The sequence below is a fragment of the Carcharodon carcharias genome, chromosome 12 (genome assembly GCF_017639515.1).
Source record: "Carcharodon carcharias isolate sCarCar2 chromosome 12, sCarCar2.pri, whole genome shotgun sequence".
Taxonomy (NCBI): domain Eukaryota; kingdom Metazoa; phylum Chordata; class Chondrichthyes; order Lamniformes; family Lamnidae; genus Carcharodon; species Carcharodon carcharias.
In genome coordinates this window covers 86,885,142-86,897,228 of record NC_054478.1, presented here as the reverse complement: position 1 = coordinate 86,897,228, position 12,087 = coordinate 86,885,142, and the positions used below count along the sequence as shown (strand labels likewise).

The window sequence follows — 12,087 nt, the reverse complement described above, 5'->3', positions numbered from 1 at the left end:
CCAGAACTTGCTGTAGCCAGAATTCACTTCCCTTTTAGGATGTTCGGGCTGGCTTTAAATAGTACAAGCTAACTTTAAAGTAGTGCTAGCTAGCACAAACTTAGGCTCTTTGCTGAGATGTACAGCTACTCAACAGTGTATGTAGTACTAGGCTACATGCTATTATTTAAATTCATCAGCAGCATGAAATTCGCATGTTGCCTGCATCAAATGCAATAGGCATGGCTTTAAACAGATTCCAGGGCTCCAGTTGAGGCTACAGTCATGTTGTCTGTGTATGCAGCTGGCAAAGTTGAATATTAAGCTGGCATTTAAGAATGAAATATTAGAGAGTTTACTTGATTTCCATTGGAATTATATCTTCTTGGAAAGTAATCTGGTTATTTACTCCCCTCAGGAGAGTCAGTAATTCAGGCAGGGTCCATGATATAACAAATTGCACATATCCACTGGGATGAGTAGATTTCTGGAATTATATTTACGCTCTTTGATCTTAGCTATGCATTGTTTCAAATCGACAGATGATACTCCCTGACCATCATGGAGCTGTTTTGCAGGTTTAACTATTTGACTTGCTTTGTGAATGCACAGATGTAAGTCAGGTGACTGTGTGTGTGCATCAAACACCACAACTATTAACAAACTGAAATTTTAATCCCAAAGAAAAACTCTGTCATTAATATGTCATAGAAAATAAGTCCCCAGCTGTAGTCTCCTGCCACTGGCTTACCCCCGGTAGCTGGCCAGGCTGTCAATCTGGCCAGTTGTTGGGCGTGAAATGGAATAAAAAAATTTTTATGATGTTCTGCTATTAAATTCAGCAAGTCCTTCAGTTCCCTGGCTGCCTTTGGCCATTTTCAGCATCCCCGCACCCTGCCAATTTCTCCGTGAATATTGGGACCCATGAATCTGATTTTGATGTGCCTAGCATCCTTATTTGGGAAAGTTAGTTTTTCACTGGTGTGATCGAGCCCCAGTGTTATTTTCCAGGCAAGCCAGTGGTGGTCATATCTATCCAAAGCTGGTGGGAGATTCAATTGCCTATTGAAAAAGGGACAGGCAAAGGCTCCCTGGCCCACAGAAACTGGATGATGAGTCCGCAGCATGCCCCTGGAAACTTAGTGGAAAAAGGCCTTCAAGGCAGGAGGACCTTTAAGAGTTCTGAGGATTGCAATGTTAAAGGTGTGTCTAGTATATTTTTTCCTGCTGGCATGAGCCATGTGCTGGTTAACATTTGGCCCCAGTCTCCTTTGGAAATCCAATGGAAATCAGAGAATTTGGCAAAATAAAACTTCCTAGTTGACTTATTCAGAGAAAGAGAAGTATCTGTGAAGGACTGTCAAGTAGATCAGGTTGCCCAACTGGTGCTCTATACTCTGCCTCCGCACCCCCCTGTATACTTTGCTTTGTAAATGTTGTTTTGTTGGTGGCTCCTCAGTGCCCAGTACCATCACTATAAGCATGAGTAACCATTCTTCTAGAGGACTTTTCCAAAGGACACCACTCACATCATGTCATCATTTACATGCAACTGTATTAATTGGAGCGTACCCAATGTAATAAAGAATCCACAGTTGTCTTGTTGGCACATCTGCCAAGTTGTCACTTACTATTTCTACAATCCCTAGCAAACCCATCTGGGACTGAATACTGAAGCCTGCCTTTTCTGGGTATCAGACAGCAGAGAGGCACATGCCAAACAGTGCCATCTTTGTAAGGACTTCTGCAACTGCCATTTAGGACAGATCTTTCACATGCAGAATAGAAATGGTCAACTCTTCTTAACCTAAAGCTTAATGCTATGGAATCGTGTTGTGGTGTAGCGACTCTCCTCATAAGCAGGTAATGCCATTAAATGGGATGGGGAAGTGGAGAGTGAGAGGTTGGCTGTGCTGTCAGCTGTTTGCAAACTCATGCTTGGACCCAGGCTTCACTTTGCCTTTGGTCTTGCTACTTGTTAATCCACAACTCCTCCACTCTTGGAAAAGGCAACTGATGCATTTGAGCCTTGTAGATTTCTAGCCACCAACCTGCTCTTGTAGCCATATAAATACTGTGGCTACAAGAGCAGGTCAGAGGCTAGGAATCGTGCGACGAGAAACTCACCTCCTGACTCCCCAAAGCCTATACAGCATCTACAAGGCACAAGTCAGGAGTCTGATGGAATACTCCCCACTTGCCTAGATAAGTGCAGCTCCCACAACAATCAAGAAGTTTGACACTGTCCAGGACAAAGCAGCCCGCTTGATTGGCACCACATCCACAAACATTCACATACTCCTCCACCAACAGACAATAGCAGCAGTGTGTACCATCTACAAGGTGCACTGCAGGAATTCAGCAAGGCTCCTTCGACAGCACCTTTCAAACCCATGACCATTACCGTCTAGAAGGACAAGGGCAGCAGACACACGGCAACACCACCACCTGGAAGTTCTTCTCCAAGTCATTCACTGTCCTGACTTGGAAATATATCACCATTCCTCCACTGTCGCTGGGTCAAAATCCTGGAACTCCCTCTCTAACAGCACTGTGGGTGTACCTACACTACATGGACTCCAGCAGTTCAAGAAGGCAGCTCACCACCACCTTCTCAAGGGCAACTAGGGATGGTCAATAAATGCTGACCCAGCCAGCGAAGCCCACATCAGATGTTCTCTGAATTTTTTTCACCCCAATTGTGACAGTAATTAACCCAATTCCTTTAAATTTCATTTACACACTATTGTCTTCTCTTATTACTAGATCCCTCTCTAGATCCATTTGAATTTGTACCTGACATTATGAATAAGTATGCAAATATGCTTAGACCAGAGTCTAGAGTGCTAGTTGCAGTTGAGATTCAAGTGGATTATCAAGCTGTGCAAAGTCAATTTGAATTGACTTAAACATGGAGATGAAAATTGGCTGCATTAACTCAAAAGACCCATGAGGTTCTGGAACATTTGTGTTCACTTAAACTTTAGAATGAATAGTAATTTGCCTTCTATGTGCTATGATTTCATGCTGAATATACACAGCCATGGATATTAAAACAGTAAAAGAAATTGCAGTTTAAGTATAAAAGAAGATGGTTCTCTCTGTAGCTGAGTGATGAGGATAAACCTTATTAGTCCAAAGCTTTCAATCCATCATTAGAAAATCCTACTGAAGAAAGCTTGGTCCTGGTTTGATCCAGTTGAAGTGGCCGTGGTCAGGACGACATGGCTTCATGATTTCAATTTCCGCTGATAGCTGACAAGATCAGGTTGCCCAACTGGTGCCCTATACTCTGCCTCCGCACCCCCCTGTATACTTTGCTTTGTAAATGTTGTATTGTTGGTGGCTCCTCAGTGCCCAGTACCATCACTATAAGCATGAGTAACCATTCTTCTAGAGGACTTTTCCAAAGGACACCACTCACATCATGTCATCATTTACATGCAACTGTATTAATTGGAGCGTACCCAATGTAATAAAGAATCCACAGTTGTCTTGTTGGCACATCTGCCAAGTTGTCACTTACTATTTCTACAATCCCTAGCAAACCCATCTGGGACTGAATACTGAAGCCTGCCTTTTCTGGGTATCAGACAGCAGAGAGGCACATGCCAAACAGTGCCATCTTTGTAAGGACTTCTGCAACTGCCATTTAGGACAGATCTTTCACATGCAGAATAGAAATGGTCAACTCTTCTTAACCTAAAGCTTAATGCTATGGAATCGTGCTGTGGTGTAGCGACTCTCCTCATAAGCAGGTAATGCCATTAAATGGGATGGGGCAAGTGGAGAGTGAGAGGTTGGCTGTGCTGTCAGCTGTTTGCAAACTCATGCTTGGACCCAGGCTTCGTTTTGCCTTTGGTCTTGCTACTTGTTAATCCACAACTCCTCCACTCTTGGAAAAGGCAACTGATGTATTTGAGCCTTGTAGATTCCTAGCCACCAACCTGCTCTTGTAGCCATATAAATACTGTGGCTACAAGAGCAGGTCAGAGGCTAGGAATCGTGCGATGAGAAACTCACATTCTGATACCATTCTTTAAATAGTGTAAATTAATCTGCTCTATTTTCTTAAACTTCATGGCAAAGCTAATTTAAGTTACACTGCTTATAATGAAATACTGTCCTTATTAATCATGAGAGTACAAATTGAGGCATTAATTGGGAAAACACTATTGTGAAATATTTATCTGAATGAAATAGCTTCTTGTTGAAACTGTATGTTTCTTCATTTTACAGAGAAACGAAAGCTTGAATCTAAACTTGAAAAAGTCAGTAAATGTAATTGAAAATAGGATTGATCAGCTAAACAAGAGAAAATTGGCTCTCACAAATCAGTGGACAAGTTACCAACTTCAGCTAAACCAAATTCAATCAGTCAAAAAACAGTGGAAGAAATTCAAAGAGCAACTTAAAAAGGTAAGGTATAACTGTGCAAATGATCATTTAAACATCACAATTTTATAAGACTTTTGCTCATTTGTAAACAATAGGGGCTGGAGTTTCACAGAATCAGGGTCACTCTGCAGATCTTTAAAAATGTTGGCCATGATCTAATTCAGATGACTTCCGGCCCCATTACGGCACCCCCAGTTTTCACCAGCGCAGGATATGGATGCGGGCTGGTGAGGGTTGTGAGCCGCACTCTGCACACCCGACCTGGCTGGCTCCACTGCGGAGATAGGCATCTATTAGCCCTAAAGTTTCATGGAATTGGGTCAGCTTTTCAAGGGCTAGTGGATCACGACATCTCAGAGGTGCTGTGTACCATGGTCTGGATAAGGGAACCTTTTGAAAGGTAAGGTTAGAAGGTCTTACCCATTCCCCCCAATGCCAAACTATGCCCCTCCCTTCTCCCTCCCCCCACCTGCACCCCCCATTCTCCCCTCCAAAATTGGCAGAACTTCCCATAGACTAGTCAAGTAACAGCCTAACATAGTCATACTCACGATGTCCCAGACAGCACCATCACCATCCCTGGGTATGTCCTGTCTCACCAGCAGGACAGACCCACCAGAGGTGGTGCACAGTGGTATATGGTCATTAGGGAGTTGCCCTGGGAGTCCTCAACATTGGCTCTGGACCCCATGAGGTCTCATGGCATCAGGTCAAACATGGGCAAGAAAACCTCCAGTTGATTACTGATTATTACCTACTGCGTCAACCCTCCACCCGCCCCAAACAGCTGGTGATTTAGTGCTCCTCCAAGTTAAAAACCACTTGGAAGAAGCCATGAGGGTGGCAATGGCACAGAATGTTCTGAGTGGGGACTTCAATGTCCATCAGCAAAAGTGGCTCGGTCGCACCACTACTGGCTGAGCTGGCCGAGTCTTAAAGTACATAGCTGCCAGACTGAGTCTGCAGCAGGAGGTGAGGGAACAAGAGGGAAAAACCTACTTGACCTCATCCTCACCAATCTACCTGTCGCATATGCGTGTATCCATGACAGTATCAGTAGGAGTGATCAGAGCACAGCCCTTGTGGAGACGAAGTCCTGTCTTTGCATCGTGTAGTGTGGCACTTCCATTGTGTTAAATGGGATAGATTTTGAACAGATCTAGCAACTCAAAGCTGGGCATCCATGAGGCTGTGTGGACCTGTAGCAGCAGCAGAATTGTATTCAACCATAATCTGTCACCTCATAGCCCAGCATATTCCCCACTCTAAAATTACAATCAAGTTGGGGGATCAATCCTGGTTCAGTGAAGAGTGCAGGAAGGCATGCCAGGAGCAGCACCAGGAATACCTAAAAATGAGGTGAGAACCTGGAGAAAAGGCTGAAGGCACTGGACATCTCAAAGGTTATAGGCCCTGACAATGTTCAAGCAATTGCACTTAAGACTTGTGCTCCAGAGCTAATGGGACTTGAGAGAATTGAACCATTTCCCCTTGACATTCAATGGCACTACCATCACTTAATCCCACACAATCACCATCCTGGATGTTACCATTGACCAGAAACTGAACTGGACCAACCATATAAATGCTATGGCTACAACAGCAGGCTATAGGCTGAGAATCCTGCGGAGAGTAACTCACTTCCTAACTCCCCAAAGCCCGTTCACTATCTGCAAGGCATCAGGAGTGTGATGGAATACTCTCTACTTGCCTGGATGAGTACAGCTCCAAAAACAGTCGACACCATCCAGGACAAAGCAGCCCACTTGATTGGCACCCCATTCACCACCTTAAGCATTCATTCCCACCACCATAAAATGCACAGTGGTAGCAGTGTTGTTCCACCTATAAGATGTATTCTAGCAACTCACCGAGGCTCCTTCAACAGCACCTTCCAAAGCCACAACCTCCACCACCTAGAAGGACAAGGGCCACAGATGTATGGGAACACTACCAGCTGCAAGTTCCCTTCCAAGCCACACACCATCCTGACTTGGAACTATATCACCTTTCCTTCCACTGTTGCTGGGTCAAAACCTTGGAACTCCCTTCATAACAGCACTTTGGGTGTACATATACCACGTGGACTGCAGTGGTTCAAGAAGGCAGCTCATCGTCACCTTTTCAAGGGCAACTAAGGGTGGGCAGTGACACCCACATGCCGTGAAAGAATTTTAAAAATCTATTTCTCAATTGCATAATGTTTATTTACACAAGACAAAGAGGTGTTACATGCTTGCATTTTCCACTACTGATACTTTAATGGGTTGGATGATTGACACTTTCATAGAGCTTTAGTAAAAGTGTTTTATTAAGAAAGTAGAAAGTTATGAATGCATGTTTTTTAAGCTTTTGCACACATTCTATTGTTACTATAGGGCTCATTTGTTTTGTACAAAGAATATAGTGGGAGAATGGGCTTAGAAGTGCTATAGGTTGGCATGGAAGAGTGCGGGACCATAGGGGTAGGTGGAGGGGCATAGCCTTTCATTGTGGGTAAAAGGGGTCATGGCAGTGGGTGGAGGGGCATAGCTTGGCATGGAAAGTATGAGGCCCCATGTGGTGGGTGGAAAGGCATAGCTTGGCTTGGAGAGTATGAGGGGCCATGGGTGGTTGGCGGAGGGACATTGGTTGACATGGAGGATATGAGGAGCATGAGATAGCATGCACTGGCATAGATGGAATATGGGGAGTGTGTTGTGGATGAGGGAGTATGAGGGGTGAGGGCAAGAGGGTTTTCAAAAAATGAATTTTATTGTCACTGGGACGATGGAAGAGCACTGGGGTGGTCCTTTGAAACAACCTGCCTCTGCACCTGGCAGCCCCTGTGCCTGCCTTCATACTCTTGGGGATGTGCCAGTCTTGACTCCTATTAACACCTGTTATGACATGGCAGGTGTTATTTGCCAGGCTGACCAAATCCCAAAGGCTAAGTTGGTCAGGCTTTCAAAACAATTTTGCTATTTTATTTATTATGAGAAGGTATGTGTACTAAAGTCAGAAGTAAAGATTCTACTAACACTCTTGGAGATTTTAAATATTAAATTAAAACATTGATTAACAAAAGCAAAGAAACTTTAAACACACAAGATTACAGTTACACAATTAAATTTTGTCTTATAACATTTCCCAAAAGATTTCTACCTACCTAGACTTACAAGTAAATACTCTTTTTCAGGCAATAGTCCCAATAAATTCTTAATCTATAAAGCATCCAGTAATATTACCACAAGGCACCCGCTGTTGCTATAAGGGAGGTATTTCACAAGCTTCTCTCCCTCTCACTCAACAATGGAAATCCAAGGCTTGTAACAAATCCTTGCTTTCTGGAACAAGCAAGCGCTTCTCTACGGTAGCTAGAGGCTGCTTTTTCATACATTTGGCTTTGCACAGCCCACCCTGCAACATCTCACATGGTCACTCACCTCATACAGCTTTCAATCTTTCCTTAAATATGCTCTTCCTCTTTCATTTTTACCCATTGTTCTCACACCCCTTTGAAACTCAGACCCTTCCAAATATAAGATCTTTCATGTTTCCATCTTGTCTTTGATTTTGGATCAGTAAAAAAAAAGATATCCTCACTACATGTTTACCTATGAACTCCTGCAAAATGCAAACATTTTCCTTTGAAATTCAAACAATCTCGCAACTTATCTAAAAATGCAAATGTCAGAGCTAATCTGTTTACTTGTACCCACTACTTACTGCCTTCGAACCTTGCAGCCTGACAGTCTTCAGTTTAATTAAATTATTTACACACACACACACACACACACACACACACACACACACACACACACACACACACACACACACACACACCCTTCTTTGCAGAATAGCACAATATTCCCCCCAAATTTTGTAAAAAAAAGCACCCATTCTCACATACCTTCCCCCTATACCCTGAACAAAAATTCCACCTTTGTAGGCACTTTCTCCCAAGGCGGGCAGGCTAAGCTGGGAATTTACAGCTACCCACCTTTTGGATGAAAGTCCGGCCCCAGGTTCCTTCAATTGATTTTTCACTGGATTGTTTATTAATTTCTGAAAAAATGCTATCTCTGGAAATATTGTGTAATTTTAATAAATTATATATTTTTACTTGTTTATGGGATGTGGGTGTCGCTGCCAAGTCCAGCATGCTCTTGAGAAGGTAGTGGTGAGCCCCCTACTTGAACTGCTGCATTCAATGTGGTGTGGGTACACCCACAGTGCTGTTAGTTAGGGAGTTCCAGGATTTTGACACACGACAGTGAAGGAACGCTGATATATTTCCATGTCACAATGGTGTGGAGGGAAAATTGCAGGTGATGGCGTTCCCATACTCCTGCTGCCCTTGTCCATCCAAGAGATAGAAGTCACAAGTTTAGAAGCTGCTGCTGAAGGAGCCTTGGTGAGTTACTACAGTGCATTGTGCAGTTGGTACACATGGCTGACATTATGCACCGCTGATGGAACGTGCGAATGTTTCAAATGGTGGATGGAAAGCTGATAAAGCGGGTTGCTTTATCTTGGATGGTGTAGAGTTTCTTGAGTATTTGAGCTACAAGTGGAGAATATTCCATCACACTCCTGACTTATGAGGTGTATATGGTGGACAGGCTTTGATGAGGCAGGGGGTGAGTTACTCGCTGCAGATTTCACAGACTCTAACCTACTGTTGTAACCACAATGTTTATATGGCAGAACCAGCTCAGTTCCTGGTCTATGGTAACCCCTCAGGAGGTTGATGGTAAGGTATTCAGAGATGGGTAATGTTGTTGAAAGTCAAGGGAAGATGGTTAGATTCTCTTTTGTTGGCTGAATCAGCCTTTTTTTGACTGTGTTATGAATGTATCTACCTGGCCAATCTACCTGTTGCTGATATATCTGTTCATGGCAATATTGGTAGCAGTGATCATTGCACAGTCCTCATGAAGAGTAGGTCCTGAATTGACAATGAGTATATCCTCCATTCTGTTGTGTGGCACTACCACAGAGCTAAATGGCTAGATTAAGAATTGATCTAGCAGCTCAAAGCCAAACATTCATGGGCAACAGCAGAATTGTATCCCACCACAATCTGTAATCTGGTAGCCCAGCAAGGCGCATACTCCTTCATCATCAAACTTGGTTCAATGCAGAGTGTAGAAGATCATACTGGAAGCAGCAACAGTCATACCTGAACATGAAGTACCAAGCTAAGCAAACTACTTATTCCAGATTACATGAACACTGAACAGCAAACGCAGCTTACTATTAACAGAGTTATGCTATGCCCTAGTATGTTGCATTCCAAGTTCTGACCCCAATGCTGGAACTACACTATTTTTGCTCTTGAAAACATGGAATTTTAAGCCCTCAGTCCTCCAGTTGCATGTTAAAAAGTAAGTTGTAAATTAGTTTATGGTCTATGGAAGGAACAGGCTTGACCAGCTGAATGCTTCTTTTTATCTTGGTGTTTCTTATTCACTTACCTCTAGAAACTTACAGAATTATTTGATTTTTTCAATGTTCAACTTTAAACACATTTTGGTATAGATTCACAGAAGCATAATATTGTTCAATTGTCAGTAAATTTGAGAAATTAAATGCTATCTAAAATGAAAGGCCACTTCTGAGTTCTTCTGTTCAGACAACTCACTGTTTGAAGATGCTGGAAGATGATCTTATTCCACCGTTCAGTGTTGACCTGGGATGTAATCTTGAGGCTTTTGTGGAGCTGCAAGATAAATTCAATAAAGCAAAGACACGTTTGCAGGTAAGGAGTGTTACCTTTCTAAGAATTGGGAAATTAAAATGTACGACAAGCCTGATGGCTTGTTTAAAAAAATACAATATCATACAAACCAGGAAGGTCGTAGATTCATCTATTGGTCTATGCCAGATTAATTGAACTGATAAGTATGGTATAATTGACTTTAGCGCCTCAGGCTAGGGATGGAATTTTTTCAGCGTTCTACTCTTTATTGCTGGAAACTTGCATCAGTGGACATTTGATCAGGACAAGATTAAGTTTGGATACGATCTTCCCGCAGTTGGATACCTGACTAGTATCTAGTTTCATATGTGAAGAATGGTTACAATGGCAAAGCACAGGGGGAGAAAATTAAACAGAGAAAGTGCTGCAGAAAGTAATTTTCATCCTTAGTTTTAGAGGTCAGGAATATGAGGAAAGATGCCAGAAACTGCAATAAAATAAATGACCAAATAACCTGTTTTATTGATTTTGTTTGAGGGATAAATGAATAAATATTGATTAGGACAGCAGGAGAACTCCCTGCTCTTCTTCAGAAAGGGAAATGGAATTTTTTATGGCCACCCATAGGGCAAGCAGGACCATAAAAAAGTCATTTCACCTAAAGGGCGGCACATCCAATTCTGCATTGAAGCATCAACCTAGATTATGTGCTCAAGTCTCTGGAGAGGGGCTCAAACAAATTACCTTCTTATCTTTGTGCTAGTTGAAAACAAATTTAAGCAGGCATCAGTTTTCATCAAACTAAGCGTGATCAATTCATGGATAGAATGGTGGAGGTGAAAATTAAGGTTGAATTGTCTTTCTCTTCCGTGAGTACCTTGTGATCTATTATAGAGGTTATTCCAGATATTTAGTAAACCAGACAGAAATATTTGCATACAAAAAGTGTATTGAGTATTCATTTTCAGGTTTGTAACAAAATTGTTGTCTCTAATTTTTCTGTTCATTTTGAATAAATGTTGTAGTAAAATTTATCTGATGTTGCCACCTGCATCTTGGTTTAAGTTGGAAGCAATATTACATATATATGGTGAAATGAGGTCTGAATGTAATTTACCATGAAATTATCCTTAATGGTTCATTGTGGGCTGGAATGTGATGACTTACTTTTACTGCACATTACCGTGAATTATTAATTCAACAATGTTGATTTGGTGATTTTCTTTTTTATTATAGCAGTTGAATGCTGAGGTGGAATACAGAGTGAAAATAGCTGAGCTTTTAACACTGAAGGGTGTTTCCCTAAAGGAAAGAAATGAAAAAATCGCAGAGTTACTAAATCTTCACCAGCAAGTAACGAGTAAAATAAAGGACTATGAATTGGTTTTTCTTATGACAGTTAAATTTCACAAGACCACGCAAGAGGTATGCACTTAAATGTAAATATTTTACAGTGGCTTGATCATGTACACATAGTCTTCAGTTCTGTCATTTTATCCTATCTCTAATTTTGATTGTAATTACCATTTTAGAAGTTGATTATCCCATTTATTTGGCCTTTGCATAACATCTTTCCTTCTAAATTCTAATTTCTAATCTGGCTTCTACATATCACTGAGATAAAAATAAAAAACTGTGGATGCTGGAAATCCAAAACAAAAACAGGAAAACTCAGCAGGCCTGGCAGCATCAGCAGAGAAGAGCAAAGTTAACGTTTCGAGTCCTCATGACTCTTCAACAAATCTAAGTAAAAATAGGAGAGGGGTGAAATATAAGCTGTTTTAAGGTTGAAGTGGGGGGGTGGTGGGGGGAGGTTGTAGGGACAAGCAAGCAGTGATAGGAGCAGATAACTAAAAGATGTCACAGACAAAAGAACAAAGAGGTGTTGTAGGTGATGATATTATCTAAAAGAATGTACTAATTAAGAATGGATAGCAGGACATGCAAGGTACAGATAGCTCTAGTGGGGGTGGGGTGAAATAAAACTAAAAGGGCGTAAAAAGTATAGATTTAAAAAGAATGGAAAT

At 41.9% G+C, this 12,087-nt stretch overlaps 1 protein-coding gene across 1 annotated transcript in view; it reads left to right on the top strand.

Moving 5' to 3' along the window:
- Window positions 1-12,087, top strand: part of ttn.1 (titin, tandem duplicate 1) — a 685,821-nt gene that overhangs the window by 155,434 nt on the left and 518,300 nt on the right. Inside the window, exons 13-15 of the mRNA XM_041201521.1 lie at window positions 4,219-4,398; window positions 9,995-10,120; window positions 11,297-11,485. Of these exons, the coding sequence (XP_041057455.1) occupies window positions 4,219-4,398; window positions 9,995-10,120; window positions 11,297-11,485 (495 nt within the window). The remainder of the gene's footprint in view (window positions 1-4,218; window positions 4,399-9,994; window positions 10,121-11,296; window positions 11,486-12,087) is intronic.